This window comes from Ambystoma mexicanum, chromosome 13 (genome assembly GCF_040938575.1).
Source record: "Ambystoma mexicanum isolate Mex_15411 chromosome 13, UKY_AmexF1_1, whole genome shotgun sequence".
NCBI classification, from domain to species: Eukaryota; Metazoa; Chordata; class Amphibia; order Caudata; family Ambystomatidae; genus Ambystoma; species Ambystoma mexicanum.
Genome location: NC_090938.1, coordinates 444,113,001 through 444,134,854, shown reverse-complemented (window position 1 = coordinate 444,134,854; position 21,854 = coordinate 444,113,001). Strand labels below are relative to the sequence as shown.

Genomic DNA, 21,854 nt, shown 5'->3' with positions numbered 1-21,854 from the left:
ATTCAATGGTCACCTGGCCTATGAAAACTGTTCCCTATGATAAAAGAAAATGTGCAGGGTGCATACTGTTCATCAAACATTCTGGTGTACAGTGAAATAAGGCAATAAGGAATGCTGTGCTGCTGGTAGATTTAAAACTATGCCCGGAAAAACAGTCCCAATTAGGAATACAATGGCTAGGTAAAGCATACATGCCAACATTCTGACACGCTTGGGAGGGAGATTTCTGCAGAGAAATCGGGAGACAACAATTTCCCCATAGGAATGCATTGGGGAAATTATTATTTTAGGTGGGAGAACGTGAAAAATAGCAGTATTTTTCACAAATAAATCGTGAGTCTCCCGCCTAAATCGGGAGGGTTGGCATGTATGGTAAAGCAGCATTGAATATGTATGCGGTGCCCAAGAAGATTGTGCGGCAATCAAGGAGGAAATAACCATCCTCTTTGACGTAGGTATAAGGTATCTTATGTAGCTCTTTGCTCATCATAAACCTTGCTTATAGTTTTAGCGCGGTTTGATCTCCCGGGACACAAGTGCAACTGTGCAAACTGTTCTAGATCCATGCAGTGGCTGGAGATCTTTCCTTTCTTTCACTTTTACCACCAAGAAAATGAAATGTGTAGATTCTTAGTGCTTTGACGTTCACAGGTTTTATTGCCAAATTAGATGATGAAAAGGGAGAGATGTAAAAAAAATATATATTACACGGCCTGCAGTAGCGGCCGTGTAGTTATGGTTAAGTTGCTCAACTCATCGGAAGAGCACTTTTTGGGGGGCTTATAAACTTTGCTCCCTGTGGACAAATCCTCACCAAACTTTGCTCATCAATGCCATTTGTGATGTCATCTTTGATGTCCTGGGTGTTAGTCTTAGCAGTGCACGGTGGTGGCGCGAGTTATGGTTGCTTAGCTTACCATAACTGGCGAATTTCAAGGGTTTTTCGGTTTTACTTGGAACCATAACGTCCCTTTGACAACATTTTTTCACTGAATTTCATAGGTTTTTAGTAGCGCAACTTAACCATAACGTCCCTTTAACAAAGTTTTTTCATTGAATTTCATAGGTTTTTATTAGTGCAACTTAACCATAATGTCCCTTTAACAAAGTTTTTCATTGAATTTCATAGGTTTTTATTAGTGCAACTTAACCATAACGTCCCTTTAACAAAGTGTTTTCATTGAATATATATTATATATATATTCATAGTTTGAATACCTCGTAAAACTATTTGACAATGCGAAAGCATGGAGATGAACAAAGCCTCCTGCTTCATTGTTGATCTTAAAGCTTGTGTTGTCTAGTTGTCCAACTGGAAAACCTTCAGATTCACCACCCCGAAAACAGTCAATCCTGCTGTCCCCCTAACAGATTTCAGGTGAATGGTTCGGAATGGTAATATTGAGAATAGGCTCTTGAAATGCTGTCTTAAGCATCCTGGTCCCTCCCCTCAAATTCCTACTTCATGGAGCTCATTAGCTGATCAACACGAACCAAAACAGTGCAATACTCCAAGTCCTTGCAGCAGTCCATTGGCTAACTCTGGCATCTAGAATATAAGTGAACGGGTAATGTTTCTAGACAACATTGCTTCCTCAGACCCACCCTGTACAAACCACTTCATCAAGGCAATGAGCGTATGCCATAGCTTAAGGCATTGAGTGTCATCATTTTACTGAATTGCAGGCCATGCCTCCAAATTGCATATCAGTCTGGTCGCGTTAGCTGTGCATTTAATAGGAGATGAACTTAAATGAACTCCAAAGAGACCCTGGAAGCCATATTGGTATGCAATCTAACCCCTGTGCATCCTCCCAACTCATGCTCCGAAGGAATGAGGAAATGAGTTGTGAGGACGCATAGGGTTTGAGGAATGAGGAAATACACTCAATAGTACCAAGAAGATCAGTTAAGGAAAACAAAAAAAAAGGCCTGAACGACAGACCCCGATGTTGGGCACAAGAAGATGCTCCACTACGCATTGTATTGTTCCAAGACATTCATTTCATGCAAGGTTACTGTGGATTCCATGCCACCAGGTAAACCAGTTCCCAGCCCTGAGTTTTCATTTCTTCATTAACACCATTTTGGGAATTGTGGTTTTGGGTAATTTATAAATCAACAACATTGACTAAAGTAAAACCAAAGACCGGGACTGGAATAAGCTCCCCCCCCACACCCCTAAGTAGCATGCAGTCATCAGGGAACATTGCTTAAGCTTGTCAATAAACTCAGATGACATTTAGGAAGTTGTTTTATGGGAACAAAGCTACTTTCTTCAAGATTTTACTAAATACATGTAAGAACAGGAGTTTAGTGAATAGGAGACTGTGTACCTGTCAATCAAAATATTTCCCGCCATTTCCACACTATGATTGAATCCATTTAAAAAACTTTGCAGATGCAAATAGTCAACAAATATTCTTCTATGGTGAAGTAATGCTATATAATCAATGAAAAGTACAGTTTAAAAACAATTCTAATTGAACCTACAAAGACCTTCATCACTTTCAGTGACTTCAGTCCAGATGTGAGGAACATTTGCAAACCACGCTTTCCACTGCAGGCCCCGTGGGCCAGGCTGGTGCAATACCATATATTTTTAGCAGTGCCCATTTTAAATGTTGCTTCCCTATTAAGGGGAACATTCTGTGACTGCGTGTTCTCCTGAGAGCTTGGTGGAAGACGGGTAGCGTTTTATTTGAGTAGGTCCTCTTTCTTTACCGGCATATAATGAAATATTTTCAGTGTTTACAGACAGTTGTCTGGAAGGTAACTTCTGGCAGACCGTCAGCACCCCCCTGCCACCAGAGTTTCTCCAAGACGGGAGATAGGGGGGTGCCATAAGAAGGTGGGGGCCTTGGCATGGAGACCATTAGCAGTAGCACGTGTACCAATGAAGAGTCGGTCAAAGGATGCAGACTGAGGAGAAGGGGCTGGTGGAGTCCATGAATCAAAGTGGCCCATCTTTGAGTTACACCTGTAGGGGAGAGGTCCTGCAGTGGCTCTAGCCACTTCCTTGAGATTCCTCTGGGCTGCACTAGTGCACAGAATGGTATGGGAACCTCCGCTTGGGGTATCCAGACCTTAGTCTGAAGAAGGATAAGGAACAGCAGAAAAAGAAGAGGATGGAAAGAGGTGATAACTGCCACAGACAATACGGAAAATGGAAGCGCAGGTGTTTGTGATAGCAGGGGTGCAGGTCAGTCCTGTCTGGTGGGCCATAGAATTTATGATGTAGGAAAGATGGGCTTATTCTATTGTGCATGGGTTTCATTGGAATGCATCATGAAGGAGCTCGCCAAACTCCTCATCCTAAGAGTAGCAGGCCATTAGGGGCGAGGATGGCCATGCTGCTACACGATATGCCTCCCTGAGGGCAGCAGAGGTGAGATCCTGCCGGTTTACCACCCTTTGTGGAATGTAGTAAGCCCCAGGAAGAGGCGTCAATTGTGAGAGAGACGTGAGAGATCACAGGGCTGCTTAGCACCTATAATGTGGAAACAGCATGGGAAACAGGAGACTGAAATCAGTTAATCCACAGGGCGTTCCAGCCCAGTGACGTGAACACGGTTTGAGACACTCTGCGAAGTTAGAATAGTAAATTTGGGCAACCCACCAACGCAGTCACAACAAACCATCATAACACTATAGTACATGTTACCTGCCAGATGCAGAGGCGTATTGGAGAAGCAGAGCAGTAACTTGGGTGGGTGGCCAAGACGAGCAGGGATGAAGTAAAATCTTGTGAAGATGTGTTCCCCATAACTGCGAGAACCAAGATGGCGGCGATGACAGCGTCAACCTTTAGTAACACCAATTAGGACACTGCACGGGCAATACATAACTAACTAATCAGGCTCCCAAGTTTTAAATTGAGGTGACAATAGTTGGAGGAAGGAACAAGGAACGAGACCTGGTCCCAGTGGGAGGAAGATGAAAGGGAAGGTGCAAGCCGGGTCGGGAGAGAGAACTCCTGTGAAATCTAGAGAGAGAGCAAAGGAGACATGCACAGGACGGCAGACACATTTTTTGCGCTCAATACTTGATACAAAGGGAGAACGTACAGCCAACACACAGTCAGAGGTTAATAGTCTGCTGGCATCTCTTAAAACGGTAGCAGATTTTACTGTGTGGTTGAGGAGGCACCCCTAAAAGAAAAAGGGAGCCGACTGTAACATAGCAGTACCTCAAAACCTTCCTCTTCGCTTCTGCCTTCTCTCTCCCTCTCCCCTGCTAAACCTGCTTAACTCCCCACTGAATTCTGCACTAAACCTGCATCTGGGCCACTCTCAGCGACCTCGGTCCAGGGCCCAGCCACTCTCCACTTGCACTGCCTCCCTGGCTCCCCCTGCACTGTGGGACTGTCACTGTATCCCTACAGCCCCCCTTCCCAGCACTTGCTCTGCACTTACCTCGCACTTGCCACCAGCTGGCCCTTTTTATTTATTATTTATTATTTTATTACGCTACTTACCTTGTACTGCACTTCCCCCCCACCTCCTCCCCTTGCACTTTCTCCTTTTCCCCTTACCTCTGCACTTGCGCGATCTGAATGACACCTGGCCTAGTAGGATCGTTTGTCTGTCTTCCCCTTGTTTCCCTCCCTCCCTGCCTCGTCGCGCCTTGATACACTTGTGTATAGGCGCGTTACAAATACCATATCATATCATATCCATCTTCTGGGAATTGGAGGTTCGGGTGCTTTGAAACACGTTCTTGATGAATAAGCGCCTTACAAATGCACAATAAATACAAATAAATAAAATACACTACGCCTCCACGGGCAACCCCAAGATGCAAGGCCAGCTATGTATCATAAGGTCCTAAGAAAAAATATGGTTGATTGATGACGAGAACCCGAGAGAGAGAGAGAGAGAGAGAGAGAGAGAGAGAGAGAGAGAGAAACTCCGATTTATTGTATGGCTATCCTTTATTCAGTTGTAGTTGGGGTGCCTCTTAAGAGAAAAGGACTTTTTTTTTTTTAAACGAGGGAGATTCTTAACTGTAAAACGGGGAGGAAAACATGTACATGTCAACGAGGAGTCACAGTTTTCAGCTACCCAGAACCTGGCGCCATTTTGGTGGATAGTTTAGAGCTCTGGGTACCCCTGGGGATGTTTGCCATTTTCTCCAGCATTCTTGTGTAAATCACATACAGACGGTTGACCTTAACTTGTACAGTCTCACGCGTCTCAGTACTCGGCTCGCCACAGTTACCAGGCAGGCCTGAATAATAGGCATATTAGTTAGTACACTAACGAATATTTGGATGCATGAGGTGCTCACAATGTGCTTGGGCAATCCTAAAGGATTTGGTAGGATATTTGCCTGGGCCTATCTAATTTATACCACAGGTAAAACACCAGATTATTAATTCTGGATTGACAAGCCCGAGGGCCTAATAAAGGATAAACTGTGCAGTGAGGTGAATGTTTTTGGATAAAGCAGGGAGGGAAGGAGAGGTACAGGCCAACTGACAAATTTCAGCATGCATTAAAAGCCTTGCACTCTTAGATAAGAGAAGTTTGAGATCAGATCAAGCTAAAGTAGAACGTTCCACCAATTCCAAATGGGCGGATTAATTTGCATAATTTAACCACCATGCCAACTCAACTCCATTACCATTGGCTGCGTGCTTTATGTGAGCGAGTGTGCCACATTTGAATGATGCATACTAACAGACACCCAAAATCAAAATACAAAATACAAAGAAGTCATGAAACACATTATGCACAGGGTACTTCCTCACATATGATTTACTATTGGGTAGATGTCTGCAGATGGCTAAAACTAGTGAAGCCCCAAAAGGCACCAAACTTGCATAACCCTCCCACCACCCTGTACTCTGTTGATGTGCAGGGTGTGCAAGTTGTGTGTTGGGAGAGAAGCAGTACCTGCACGGACTGGTTTGTGCCTTTCCAGGAGTGTTGCTACAGTTTCTATTGCAGGAGGAGATCGTTTCGGGAGGATAGCTCAGCAGCAACATGCTCACCTTGGAAGCAAGACGACGAGAGCAACACAGGTTTGAACCCCGGGTCCGCGCTTAGAAACCTCTGGGTATTAAGCGCGTTATAAATAACCTATCAAGTCTATCAAGTCAAGGAGGAGGTGGAGTCAAAAATACAAAGTGCCAACACCGGTGTGCTGCGCACGCGGTGTGCAAGCTGAGTTTGTGAGTGTTCGGAGTTATTGGATCGTTGGTGTTGGCCCCTCCAGTCTGGAAGTTTGATTACTTGAGCTACAAGTGCCGGTGAGTGGCATCGAGATTTGCTTGTGCGGAGCATTCTTCTCTCTCTTAACGTTCAGCTTTGTGATTTAAGTGGAGGTCCGCAGTGTGGTGCTCCATCTTGCAGAATTCTTGTGAAATTCAGGGTTGTGATGTGCCCTAATAGAAGGGCTCTTGCAGGGATTTTTACTGCACAGAGGTTGTTACTTTATTGGCTCAGTGAGTGTGGATGTACGATCTCAGAAGTGGAAATAAAATGACGCCACCATTGGTACAAATAATTTCGAATGCCGAAATGTTAGTGCAAGAGGAAGGTTCATAGTGGCTTTCTCCTGGGAATGGTCGACCCGCAGAGACGCAGGTAATCTCTTATGACTATACACTGAAAAGTCTTCCATGTGACAAAGAAAAGGAACCATTTGATCACAACGTTTTTTATCTCTGGTATCATTCGCTATTAATTCCTCTACAACTGGAGCTGTGGGTGAGAATTTAACACTGGCAAGCTCCATAGAGCTCCTTACAACAGCGACCATTGGATCCACTGGACCCTCAAGTATAGCGAATTTGCAGCCTTTTCTTCCAACTACAGACATGGCCTCTATTGATCCAAGTCTCAAGGATAGTACTCCGGATTTGAGCTTGATGTCCAATTTGCGCACACAAGACAGGCTGCATCTCTTGGGGTATGATTTTTTTTCATCTTATCCAGCCCCCTCGCCGATTTTTTTACCTCCTTACCTCCTTGATGGCTTTCAGCAGTTATGTGAAGAATGGAAGATGGTTTGCATGATGCCCAAGAGGGGCTTTTTGCCGAAATTAACCAAGTATTGTGTATTTTGGTTTCGCTATACGAAGGTTTGCAGAGAGACACAAAAACGAATACAGAACTGCTTGAATCACTGTTTAAGTTTGAGCATATGGACTTGGACCATGCAGCAAAAGAATTTCTATTCTCCCAGAGAAAGATCTTGCAGAACCCGTTAAGGTAGTGGGGAACAGGAATCAACCATCGGATCCCAACAATTCAGTAGGCATGGGCCTCCAGGAACAATCCGCTAATATGGCCCACCATTTATTGCATCATCAGAAGCCTACAGATTTAGCTATCCCCAAGGAGTTTGTAAGGATTGTTGTTCAGGAACAGGGGTGTCTTTTGTCTTTTGGCTCCATTAAATCTTCACAGGGACATGGGATGTGAACATCCCTTTATAATGAGGCTCAGTCAGCGGCCATACATCAGTGGTCGAAGCGATATGGGTTGATGATCCAACAGAAGAAAATTGAAATCTCGCTCTGATTTCAGAGGCGCCGAGTTCTGGAAACCTCCTACATGTTCCAAGAAGAGTTGTGTGAAGAAATCCAAAAACTGTAATTATTAACACTCAAAAACAAGTCTCGCACAACTTCTTGCGTTCTCTTTTTTCTCAGCCCCCAGTGAAAGCAGCATTGGCTAATCCCTTGGACATAGCCTCCCAAGCAAATGCCTCAAAGTCAAGTTCAAGTGGTCATACAATGGCTTTGGTTCCAAGCCTGTTGGTTGAGGCAGTAGCAGGTAGTAGGGTTTTAAGCTCTGCAGCAGACACTATATAATCCCTCTTGAAGACAGTAGTAGTTGATTCTACCAAGTTGTCTATGGCTCAGGACCCAAAACATCTTTCTGTGCCCTGGAGGGGGCAAACCTCAGCTGATGCTTTAACAACTATTCATGTCCCCTTTATTAAGCAAGGTCAGTCTTTGGCTACCCAACTTCTTCTATGGGTCGACAAAGTGGGTGGGGCCTGTCCTACAATCATTAGCCTCTTAAAGCAAATCGCATGCTGTTAATTTGGGGACTCATTTTTCAAGCTCTGGAGTCCTCAAAGACTCTTATATCAAATGTTTACAGCAAGGTGGTTTTATGATCAGTGTCCAATGTGTCCAGAGTGGCTCAAGTGCCACCAGTCTTCGGAACCAGCGTCTGCCATTTGGAGATCGTGCTTCAGCAAATCTTATCACAATCCAGATTGAGAGTGTGATCCCTGAGACTAGTCTCACAGTGTTGAGCCATACAAATGTATTAACTCTACTAAGAGATTCCAGCTCTGTCCAATATCATCTCTACAACTTCTATAGGATCTTTTTTCATAGATCATTACAGAACTGATCGTGCATCTATTTAAAATCGAGAATTGTCTATGACCCTCTCTTGAAGGAATGAGATAATCTTAGAATGTTGGACTTTGATTTGGTTCCTTTTACTGAAAATAAATTACCGAGAGAGGCGTTTGTAATGGACAGGAGATACCAGACAAATTTAGTGCAAGCCTTTTCCTCTTGTGGTGGTGCAGCAGTGGAAGAGCATGTCCTGTCATTGAAGAGACGGATCATGGCTTCAGAGGAAAGTCGAGACTAGTCTTGGCTGATGGGTACTTCCTCAAGCTAGACCATCCCTTAGCCCTACTTGATGTTTGGCACTCCTAGTCCACTTGTATTTCTATTGTCTCATTGACCACGCATGGTCATAATCACTTGTTTAATAACGTTCAATTGTGCCAATGGTTTAGGAGTTATACTATTATTATTCTTCAAGAATCCTGGCTTAGGTGTTCCCCATCTTTTGATGGGTATGCATGTCTTTTTAGGGAGCTCCTCAGGGGGAATCTGGACACCCTTACAGTGGTCTGCCTCTTGTGAGATCTACTTCTGAGGTCACAGTGCTGGCAAACTTTGACATCAGTTTTGGAATCTCAGAGACACAGACACATAGACACACAGACACACACACACACACACTCCAATATTCAGAGGACACAGTGCCTAAATCTCTTGATAATTAATGAGTATTGGCATCAAGGTATGTGTTCATTAATTAATTGGACTTGATAACAATTTATTTCTGAGTGGCTTAATGACTCCCCTACGGGGTATGTTTTACTGGCAAGAGATTTGAACTTGGATTGCATCCAAAGTCATACAGTGTCTGACATGTGGGTTGGGATAAGTCTGCACGATGCTAAAGTGCTAAATGGGAAAAGGTGGTTAGATGGCTTGACGGGATGGGGCCCGTTTCCCCTGAATGGGACCACTCAGAGACATTCCTCCTCAGCCTACCTGGACCAATGGGTCCTCCAATTCAATTATTGATTATGTATGTGTGGGAAGTTGGCTTGTGGAGAGATAAGGAGATTACATCAAACCTATGAAAACTGGTTGCGTGCATCTTGTGCAAGGAGCTATCAGTTAGATGCCGAGGTTATGCTGACAGCCCTCTGTAACAAAAATACACTGGATTTCTGGCGACTAATTAATGATACTGATGCTCCTCAATCAGGTAGGTTAATCTCAGAGGATTGTGCTCATACCATGGATGGCTGCCATCAGTATGCCTCAATGGGTCATTTGAGGGGGGGGGTCATTAAAAGCGGGGCAAATTTTTGCACCCTTCTTGTCGTCGATCTATCCAGGTAAGAGTACTTGCAAGCTATTTTGGAGGTTTCGTTGGAATCAAACCCATATAAAATAATTTTCTACGACATGGAGAGGAAAAGGAAGAGATGGCCTTTTGTAGGCTCTGTCAAGTCACTGAGCAATGTGAAACAACACCACATTTGCTACTTTATTGTACTGCTGTGCAAGGACTGGGGATGAACGCTTTTAGAAAGTATGTTCATTTGTTTGGTAATGGAGCTCTTATGTGGAATTATTGTTTGTCTGGTACTACCACTGCAGTTATTACTTTTTTTTTAAGCTTTTGAGTATTGATATTGATGCTCATGTTTAATTCTGCTAATCATTTTATTCTGTTTTCTTTCTTATTATAATGTGAAGATGTGTTTTACTTCATTTGTTTTTTGTTTCATTCATGTGCTTTCATTTAAATTCTGTTATGATGTTAAAGGTTAAGTTTTATTAACCAATAAAACAAAACAAAAAAGGACACATTTCCTCCTATCGCCCATGGCAGCAGGCGATTAATTCAAGAGCAGAAGAGACCTTCGACTATAAAATGTTGAGTTAAGGTTAAACATGTTATTAAACGCTAGCCGGAACATAAAATAAAATCATTACTGAAACCTTAACTCGCACTCTTGTTTTGGACCGTTATATGTTGTTATTGCTTATGTGTGTGCTTGTTTGTACTTAGAACGTGATTGACAGTTATGTTGTGTTTTTTAGAATGCATTGGATGTTCGACTTATATGTTTTTTCTGTGTATATGTTATGAAGATGTACATATGTGATGATGTTTCTTTTTCACTTGCCAATTGCGAGGGTGACTTAAGGTTCCAACAATGTTGTTTTTATTTTATGTCATACATGCTGTTCAATTACATGTGAAGCATTAACATCAGCATTTGAAATGTTTATAAGCAGTAACCTTAACATTCTTTGCTGACTTCCTCATTTTTTAATGGATGATTGTCTTCATTGAATGTATGTGTTGGGTGTGGCGAATTATATTGCGTGTTTCACAGACTATTTTTCATTAATCATTGGAGCATGCACTAAATCAGCCTAATGCCTAGGTGTGCGACAAACATCTCGAAAATTGAAGAGGACAATTTTGAGATATCATAGGCTAAAGAGTTGAGCTTCTATGGAAATCTCCATGCAAAACACTTTTTTCAGCAATCATTTCTGGCATGGCAACGATTATACAATTTCACTAAATGTGGTAGGAATGTTTGGATTTGGCTAGATCAGTTGTATTCCAAATTTGGTGAACTTTCACGAACGAAAATTCTAAGGTTACAGAGGAAAAGCTTTCTGTATGATTCTATGTTTTTTTGTGTAACCTGAATGATACTGCCACTGTCATGGCATTATAGTTATTTTACAAACACACGCTGTACCTTGGAATATCATAAACCAATCTAATACTTTCTCACCCACGCTGTGCTCTCCATCTCAATCTTTGGGCAAGAGTCGCATTGTCAGATGCGTGTTTTCTAGACCCACCACAGCCGTTGATGCAACACTGGTCAGGAAAATAATAAGTATCTTGAAGGAGGGTGCACTATGATTTTTATATTTCAAAGTAGAAGAAGAGCATCAGCAACAGCAACCCAGGAGGTTGGGTCCATCCGGGTATTTAGAGATATACATTGTATTTACATGCAACATAAAACAAATGTAGGGGGGACACAGACATGATCTGCAGGGAGTGCTAGGGTTCAGACATACCTTGTAAGGGAGCAGGCTGCAGGGTCTTCAACAGTGTTTATTTTCTATTGTTTTATTAATTATTAGTTTGTGGTTACAGTTACAAATGTGTGGGTTTATCGGCACTACCAACCAATCAGTCGCTGACACACAAAATTAAATATTGTCTTGTTACTTGCAGAAGAAGCAGATCACTAGTTTTAATTAGAGCATGTCCCTTTCTCAGATAGAAATTGTTTTAAGAGACGGATTTGGTATGTATCTCAGCAAATAAAGGTAAATACAAAAGGAACATGTTAAATTGTACGGACCTTGTAAAACGTCTTTTTAAAATGTTGATTCCAAATAATCACTTTCAGTAAATCTTGTAGTCATAATAGTAATGTTACATTCGTTTTACTGAGCAAATACTATTATCAAAGCCTAGAATAACCTAGGACCCTCTGCATCCCCCTTTCTCCTCTTCTGTATACCAAACCCAAACTTACCATCTATAGTTTTGTGGTTAAAAAGAAAAGTAGCAACAAAAGTAATTTAGCGAAAGACAATTCTGCAAAGAAGAAGTCGGGAAAAGTGAGGCATACCATTTGCTCAGCCATTTGGTCCAAAACTACAGGTATGCCGGAAGCTAGAAATGTAGTTTTAGGAGAGCAAGTGCTTACACCATGCCTCTGAAATGCTGGTCAGGAGAACTTGCAATCTATGGAGAGAGTAAATCCCAACGTTCCAGCGTTTTACCCACTTCCATTCTTGGAGTTCTCCCATTTCTTTTTCTCAAAACCTGAATGATTTGGTGGGCAAGATGAAGTGTCATAATTTTGCTTCCATATTTCCCCCCCAGCCTGGTGACCTCTAGAGTGCCCGCCCATGCATTGCAGAGCTTGGACACAGCCGAAGAACTGTAAAGATGGAAGAGCCAGGATCAGCATTGCCTGTGCATCTTGTGGCAAGATGGCCACACCATGACACTAAGAGATGGACTGAATTGTTGGTCTCATTTACAGAGAATGTCACATTGCTGTATGCAGAGGAACACCAATTCTACACTTAGATGGAGCGGAAGTTGGTGAAGGAATTGCCCAATTAAAGGTCCCATCAGTCATCGCTCTGGATGTTCTGAAACCTTAGCCTTACACTTGACAAAAGGTCCTTATGCTCAAAGCAAATATCGTTTTTCCACAGGCAGTGACATTTTTCTATACATTTAGGGAATTTCATAGCAAATAATTTTATGGATTTTCACTTTGGTCTGAGGACACAACATACTTGTCCAACCATTCTACTTTTCAAATAATACCACTATTGTCACAGATAAAAGGCACACGTTCCAGAACCCAATCCTGAACACAGCCAAAGTATGTCTTTTTTACACCATTTAAATGGGAATCAATTGTATGCCTTTGGCTATCCCTGACTTGGTAGGTCTGTCTAATCAACTCTTGGCCGATAAAAAGTATTCTTTACTGTCAACATAATCCTCCTCATGCTCTTGTGCTTGACCTGTGATTTGTGGCATAAAACATTTTCTTCATAACACACTTTTTTAATTGACTGCTTACTTTGTCAAATGTTGGAGCAGCGTTATGGCCATTAGGGGCAAGTGAACACATGGCAGAGACCATACATACCCGCTTTTCCATGGTGTTGAAAGGGAAATTCCCAGGCTTCATGTCATGAGGGCTCAGATCTTGATCAGGGGGCTGCCACGAGGTTTCCCCTGTGCTACAATTGTAGAAGAAGAAGCGTCCGGTCGGTTCATCAAAGTATCTTTCCCATTCTGTGTCGATGGGGCTGGATGCACAGGTTAACGGGCTGGGAGAATTGACGGTGTCCTCTGGATGGTAGAACGGTGAATCCCAGGTGGTTTCGCCAGTGATGCTGTTGTAATAAAACAACTTCCCACTCTCCTGATCAGTGTGTGTTTCCCATTCGTCAAGGGTGCTGCTTGTGCTGTGCAGGCGTGACGATGATCCGCTTTTGGCTGCTTCTTGTCGTAGTTCCGCTATGTTTACATACACCGGAAAGGAATCCTTTTCCTGGCTGACCTGAAAATCAGATTTGTACAGAATAGGTTACGAATTTGTCTGCTGAACTGCACATGCTGTCAAATTTGAGTGAAAAATAATTTCATGCAGAACTGATACAGCAACATTACTTATTAATTCTGGCAATTCTAAAGCAATTTAATACTGGAAGGAATGTCATTGAATATGGCAACAAAAAAGGCTATCATTTAATTTATATTAGCTTTTTCCTGTATTCGTGGAGGATCACTCTTTTACTCATCCATTTACTTCTCTGCCTCCATCTTTTTTCCGATCCTCTTGCCATTCGTGCTTTTTAACAATGGCCACAGTAATGATTTCTATAGATGATCGCAGACATTATTCAACAACTGAATTATAAACGATGCCCTAGCTCTTAGGTACTTTGCATCTTGGGATGCTGAAGCAACTCCCATCAATTTCCTAATTCAAAGTGATTTAACTAACATTCTATTCTATAGTCATCCTTCTTAGATGCACTCCTTGATGCACAACATCAGAATCTCCTTTTCATTTGTAGCTTTTTCACAATATTTCCTTAGGCCATCACATACTTTTTCCCCACTCCATTGTCACTTGCCAAACTTTTAGCGTATCTCTTGTTGCGTAACCACAGCACTCATTGATTAGTCCCTCTCCAGTGCATCTTTCCAGGCTGAAAAGTGAGTTTTTCTGGAGGTTGCTCTGTGCCAGTAGGCAGTCTCTTGTAAGGTGTTCAAATTATTTCCCAATGATTAGTAGGTTTTATCATTGTTGTATGGCTATCGGACACCAGCTCATTGTGGCGACTAGCACATTGAAGACTGGAAGGCAAACCTGCTCTACAAAACTTTTATTCAACCATTAATTTAATTGATGCGCATCTGTCTAATTAAGACCTGGGGTTGACTATCATAGTAACAAGAACACCATGAGACCTAAAAGAGACTAATGTATAAGTGGCAATAATGAGAAGAGCACTTTTCTTTAGGATATAACTGAAGAACCATACAAGACACTACCTACTAGCAGACGAAGGATTACAATCTTGAATTATTATAAATCTACATGTCTTGATGAAGTGCTATGCATGAACCGTGCATCAGCGGATTGGTGATAAAGCTCAAGTAATGTGAAGTGCTTGATTGTAAATCAAAAATGTGCAAGATGAGGCATGAATACAAATGAATGGAAACTGTATTCAAGTTATCTTATCTGTGTCCTATAAACAAATCCTACTTTAACAATTGCCAAAGCGCGGCCAACATAAGACTGGTAGTGCACCAAAGAAACAATATGCGCCTCGGTCTTAATTTGCTGTTCAGCAAAAAAAATCCAGTCAACGGGAAAGTTTTATCCAGCACCCACTACCAAATTATTTGAGTTCTATGTCGCTAAACTTGTGTGAATAGTTGTTGCTCTCCTCCTCCTTCTCCCACATCTCTGAATTAAAGTGTACAAGTAACACAAGGCAAAGCAACATCAACTGTAAAATATCAGCTCGATTTTGCAACAGCATTTGCAAGACTTCGACACATAACAAGGTCACCTGCTTGTTTGCGTAGTTTGGCACAGACCTGTAGCTGATGAAGTTCCACAAATACAACCCGTTTTTGCGAGTGCATCAAAACTAGTAGACATCATGGATATAAACTGATCAATTTAAAATGGCAGCTTTATTTTGTGACTCTTATTAGTGATGCAAGAAGCCACAGGTTGGATAGTTGTCCCCATGTCATATCGAACAAAACCCCAAACCCAAAGCATACAAACACGGAACGCTGCCACACAGAAACTTAGTTCTTTGGTAGAATATCTATTTTCCGGCACTCCTATTATGATGTCAACTTATCCCTTTGGTTCTAAAGCAAGTAGTAACCCTAGGATATGAATGTGCTACAAGATTTTATTTTGAATAAATCATATACAGGAAACATCAATGCAGAAGGAGGATTCACATGCACAATCATATTCACACAATAATCAAAAATATCAAATAAAATGTGACAGGGTAGACCTATTGCCTAAACCGGATTTATTTTTTTAGAAAATATTCGGAGATTATCGCAGCCACAGAGACAGTCCACCTCCAAGGCTTCAGTACGTTCGAGATCCCAGTACTCAAGGGAAGGCAGGGGGGACCCAGTGGGGGCCTTTTAGTTTGGGTCAATGCATCGCTTGGCATTGAAGTAATTCAGACCGATAATGCATGCAAGGAGGTACTGGAGCTCCATCCAAGTATCAGGGATGGATCTGAAATACTTTAAGTATATTAACAAACCTGGGCAAGATAAAGAAATGTGGCCGTTTGATCTTCTTGAGGCTAGAGTCCATGTCTGGAGGGAGACGTATTACTCGAGCCTGAAAGTTTTCATCACAGGGGATTTTAATCTCCAGTTTGAGCCAGTCATTGACTGATGGTTTTTGTGAAGATGAGGATATGCTTTGGAATGTTGAAACCCTTTTTGCCATGCCCCACAGATGTCCAAAAAACGAACACCCTAGCACTCGCTAGTCTCTTTGTGTCCCATGGTATGCAATCATGTAGTGGGAGGTTTGGTGGGGATTCCCCAGCAAAATAATACACATATGTGAATGGTCCTTGAGTCACGCTCATAGATTATATGCTGGTGAACTTGGAAATGTGGGCACAAACTATTGAGTTTCCAGTAGAACAATGGGTAGAAAGTGATCATTGCCCCCCCCCCCCCCCCGATGTGGAGGGTGGCTGCCCAACTATTTGACTTATGGGGGCTAGTGAATTATAAGACAATCTAGCACTTAAGCTATCCGGTAACGCTAAAACAGCAGTCAAGTGGGTTAAAATGAACAAAACTGAGACACTGGCCGCTATTTATGATTGTATTTTCCCAGTGCCGGAAAACTTTTTGCAAGACGATGGAGGGTCGCCATTTTGTGTATTATCATCACATTCAACGCTTGTGGATGACATAAGAGCATTGTTTACTGCCAATGTCTGATTAAATCACCGGAATGTCCCAAAAACTAACCCTTGGTTTGAACAAGGGCAAAGGAGAATTTGATTAAATGTGTGAAAGATGTTTCTGGTAGGGGTGGAAGGGAGTAGCACCTGCCCGATCCCAATACAAGAGTTTATTAAAAAAGAAAAAGGTGGTATTCCAAAGAGACATTTGGGATTCCCTCCTAAATGCCATTATAGAGAAAGATGTAAAACGATTTTGGAGGTAGGGAAGGGCAACAGCGGAGCAAAAAAGCATATACAATGTTAAATTCCAGAATCAGTCTGGTATTCGCATTTTTCATTGTTGTATGCAGAAACCAGAGGTATTTTGGATACTATTCATATTAAGGATATTAGTGAAGAAAATATTGTTCCCCCTAACTTTAAGCAAAGTTATTACTGCCCTTGATAGCCAAAAAGCTGAAAAGGCACATGTCTGAGACAAGGTACCAGTAGATTTTTACAAATCTGAGCCTATGATATGGGCCCCCTATTTTACAAAGCTTTTCAATGCTGCTCTGTTAGCAAATCTCGTTCCTCCGACATGGACCCAGGCCAAAATCGTCCCATTGTATAAAAAGTGAGGTAGGGACAATCCAGGAAACTACTGCCTGATATCCCTGCATTAGTCTGGAGGGAAGGTTTTCGCCAGGGCATTATTGGTCCACCTGGAGGCCTGGATGGAAGATAACATTTTACATCATCTACAGGCTGGCTTCTTGGCGAACACCAGTACTATCGACCAGTGCTTAAGATTGAAGTTATTGAGTGATAAATATGTAAGCCTGAGGAATATGAGATTGTATGTCACATTCGTCGATCTAAAAACAGCCTTTGATAAAGGTACAAAGTGCAGGGCTACGGTGCACCCTAAACAATCGGAGTATTCCCTCAGCCCTTCTAAGGGCAATTCCAAGTCTATACACATGGAACTAAGCTGTAGTAAGATGGAGTGCCGATGGCAGGATCACGAAGAAAATCCCAATACAAATGGGTGTATGCCACGGGTGCATTTTGGCCCCCAAATTGTTTTGACTTTTTATTAATGGTATAATTCCTAAATTACTGAATCTACCTTGCGATGCACCGGTTTTAGCTGGAGAGAAATGCCCAATTTTTATGTTTGCGAGTAATAATGTAGTGTTATTATCACTGACCGTGCTTGGTTTAACTAAACAATTGTCGACATTTGAAGAATTTTGGGATGCAAACAGGCTTTCCATCAATGTGAAAAAACTAAAACTATGATCTTCAAGAAAAGTAGAATTAAAGGACTTAACACATTAAAACTGACATACAAAGGGGAGTGCGTTAAGCAGGTTAGCGAGTACGATTATTTGGGTATCCGCTTTACTGAAAATTGCAATTGATCCTCCAAAGTAATGGAGCCATCCCCAAGTTTGCCCATGATTATGGCAAAGGGGCTGTGAAAGTATCCCAGGCAGCGTATTCTGCTTAGGCCAGATAAGCAACTCTTCATGGGGCAGTGAAGTGGGGAGGAAACAACTGTGATAATAATTATCAGTGAAAATAAATGTGTGAAAAATCTACTGGGACTTCCAAGAAGTACTCCTACCGTTCCGGTCTTCCTAGAGGTGGATGTCAGGAGGATTGGATTATTATGCAAGTCCAAACCCGTATTACATTGGATTAGGGTTTGGTTCACCCATGGACTATCCATATATAGGCTGGCCTTGGAGGATATTCTTTCACAGGAAGGTGATACCCTGGTTGGAGTACCTTAAGGGAGACTTCACTCCACTAGGATAAAGAGAATTCTGGTTTGAACCTCAGCTCATCTGCCAGAATTAAAAAAAAAACAGATTAAAGCAGCCCTCTTGCACGATGAAGTGTGTGGCCTGCTCTCCGATATTTTAAATAGTGATAGTGGAAGGAGGTATTGGGAGTTGAAGCAGTGCTTTGGCTTTGAAAGTTATTTGGACATCATATCTCCAAAATCCAGCAGGGCATTGTACCTCAAGCTCCATTTGGGAACTTTACCCTTGGCTGAATTATTACACAAGTGGAACCATGATGTTTTGAACACATGCTTTTTTTGCGAGATTGAAATCGAAAATGTTATGAATTTTCTCTTATTTCATCCTCTTCATTCATGCCATTAGGAAAAAATTCCTCAAGCCTCTATTTAGGTGTAGTGCTGCCAGAAGTATAAAGCAAGCACTGGCATTGTGTGTAAACTCTAAAAATGATTTGGCAGTGCATTCTGTTATAAACTTTCTGTCGAGGGCATGGAGGATAAGATCAAGTAGTATCTTATAATCGAGTACTTGGCTTAGAAGGGGGTGGTTCCTTACTAGATTTATATTTTTAATTGGGCATACTTGTTTAGTGACATCAGGCATTTTAAAATCTGTTTTTAGAGTTTTAACATCAATTAACTGTATTTGTGGTGGCTTAGTGAAGGGTATGTCGAACTATTTCAACAAGGTATTGATTGTGTTTATGCTTTGTATGAAGACTTTTATGGTCTATGACCAAAATGAAGTTAAGAAGAAGAAAATCGCATCTAGTTTTGATTGCCAATTTCGGAAACAGGAGATGAGGATTTCAAATACTCCACCCTTTGCATGAACAACTTCATTATTATGGGTCCCTGAAACTCAATCATGCGGTGTGTTAACTACAACCTGCCAGCTCAAAAAAGTTGCAGGCCTCTGGGCTAGCACAAGAGACTTCTGCACAGTATCTTTATTTAAAAATATTCGACATGGTGAAAACCGCACCCTTACGAGTCTCTCAGTGCTGCACAAGAAAATAGCTTAAAACACATACAAACACAGAAACATTCTAACAGACATAACTGATACAGATAATTCCCGCAATAAGTAAAAACGGTGAACTAACCTAACCCTGAAAACATTAACCAGTAAAACAGGAGGTATGTCACACAGCAGGTCTTAGGCCAGGGGTCTTTAACCTTTTGCGCGCAGTGCGAGAAATTTACATATTAAATGAAATGGTGAGCAACATCAATTTTTTGACTGAGCAACATCCATTTTCTGATTAAACATATCGGTGCTCAGGTGGTGGAAAAATGATTGCAACACAAATTAGAAATGTAATAAACTTAAGACTGCTACTGGAACATTTTAATTTGCAGTATTTAATAAAGGTGAAAAGTAGGTATGTCCGTTGGTCCCAATGTATTCGTTTTAGACTTTCCTTTAGCACTCCTAATCTACCCTCTGGAGGGTACTTTTATAGATGCTTCTTTATGCCGATCACACAGCTATTTTGCACTTAACCCCGGCAGGTCGCCAACAGGGCCTTCTATACACAAATGACTATTGCAAAATTAAATATGATCAAAACATAATTGATGGTGTTTGGGAAAAGGTTGAAACCTTGTAGCTAGTTTTTAAATGAATGTAGATATGAGGCGGTAGTCTCAATTTTATTTGAGCCTACTTTTCTCAAGTAACAGTGCTTGGGTCAATAATTTTAAGAAGACAGCTGAAAGGGCATCATTAAGGATTAAAGAGCCTTTTACAGTTGTATTTCAAGTTTGAGGCGTTTGAATTGGACAAGTGCCTGGAGGTATACAAGGCAAAGGTCTGCTCCATGATTTTATATGGCAGCAAAACCTGGTGTGGTTCGAAACTCATGTCCTCGAGGGGTTGTAAAATAAATTCCTGTGCCAAATAAGAGGTCTCCCTCCAGGTAAACAAGGTAGCACTGTATGAGCTGTTTGGTGGTGTTCACTTTGGAGGTTACCTCCTAAGAATTATTTTGGCATGTAATGGCAAATAGTGCATTTTAAAGCATCTGGGGCCAGTTTCATTAGTGAAAAAGTGGTTAGGAATACAAACAATATTTTTCTGAAGGATTTGCAGCCTCTTTTCTCTGCCCAAATGTTTACCACCATATTTTTTGCACAAACCTGGTGGCAAACATTGAATACTTTGAGCATTTGACAGCCACTTCATAGAGGGGTGTGGTGGTGTTAATTAGGTATTTGGATTATTTAATTGGCTTGTTAATCTAAATGTATTAACAGTAACCTAATTGGATTTGAATACTTCTGCAGCAGTTCACACAACACTTGCTTCAGCAATATTAATTTGTCAGGATGATTCTGTATCAGCTCACAAAAGTGTCTAAGTGGATCGGCCACTTCCTCAAGACTTAACCACACCACAGTACTCCAACAACTTCCACCTGGCCCACTCACCTGCCAGGCCTACTACAAGGTCCTTTGCTCTGGTGCACTCTCCTGCCAGAACAGAAAAAAAATACTAACTACAGGTACTTATGTGGTAAGGATAATCTTCCAACAAGTTAGAAATGTCTCTTGCGTCACAACATCAAGTTTAAGTATTTCTTCTGGTAAAACAAGAAACAGACTGGTGCTTATTGTTACACTCTTGCGGCTGCCATACACAATGCAGGTTATGCTCCACTCGTGCTGAATACCTTCGATCAGATAGACAGCCCTCCTGCCACCCTTGTTTTTCCCACTTCTGCAATAACCAAATACTGAAAATGATTCTCTCTCAGTTTTACACTTCTTTGGAAATGTGGGTTTAAGCCAGTACTTCTTACGACCTCTTTTACAAAAATGACAATATGCTTCACAACCAATTGGATTCTTAATTGTCCCCTTTTGGCTTTGGCAATATTGGTTCGTTTTAACTTGCCTTGGTATGAGTCTCTTTTGACAATGGTTGTTTGTATTGGTTTCTTGTAATATTGACCTCTCTTGTTGCTGGCATTTATTCTGGCCCACAAAATTACAATCACATCTTTCTGTTTTTTTTCTAAATAAAGTTCTTACTCTGCCACTTTCTCCTCTTTACATCAGCTTGGTTTTCACCCATATTATTCAATTTTATGTCAGTTCAGTATTTAAAAAAAGGTTTGCTTTGCTTGGTTACTCTCTTTACATTAGATCTGTATTTAGGGCATCCTGGCTTGGCCACTGGACGATAACGGAGCACTCTGGGGTCACAGTACAACAGTAAACGCACTGGGTCTGGCATGCGTGTCCGCTCGTCCCACTAAGTCCAGGTCTGCTGCTTCTGCTGCTGCTACTGCTACTTTGCACAGCCCAGCAACCTTCTCCCTGCAGCCGTCGACACTGGAAAAAGGAGCGTTCTCTGCTCCAGAGGCTCTCCGGTGCTCACCTGCCACCGGAGTACTCCTTGGGGGAAAGTATTAAAGTTTATGGTTCTGGCTGCACAACCACTGCAATTAAGGTCTCCAGAGGAAGAGACCCTCTCAGGACCGGCAACTGCTCTCCTACAGATTCTGCTTCTACTGCAACGTGGAGAAATCACTTCTACTCCACTTCCTGCTGCTGCTCTCTTCTATGGTCTCCACCTGAGGGGGGCCTTTTATGACTCCCAGTCTCCCTCGGGTGTGGATCAACAACACTAATAGGCTGCAATTTTCATTTTTGTACCTTTGCAGCCCTCTTCTTCGTCCCAGTACTCTGGGAATTGTGGGACTTAGA

The 21,854-nt window shown here is 41.8% G+C and overlaps 1 protein-coding gene across 9 annotated transcripts in view; it reads right to left on the bottom strand.

The window, feature by feature from the left end:
• The window catches only part of ARHGAP27 (Rho GTPase activating protein 27), a 785,924-nt gene that overhangs the window by 180,414 nt on the left and 583,656 nt on the right, over positions 1 to 21,854 (bottom strand). For all 9 annotated transcript variants that reach the window (XM_069634066.1, XM_069634072.1, XM_069634069.1 and 6 more), the window contains one exon: positions 13,003 to 13,419. In XM_069634066.1, the coding sequence (XP_069490167.1) occupies positions 13,003 to 13,419 (417 nt within the window). The remainder of the gene's footprint in view (positions 1 to 13,002; positions 13,420 to 21,854) is intronic.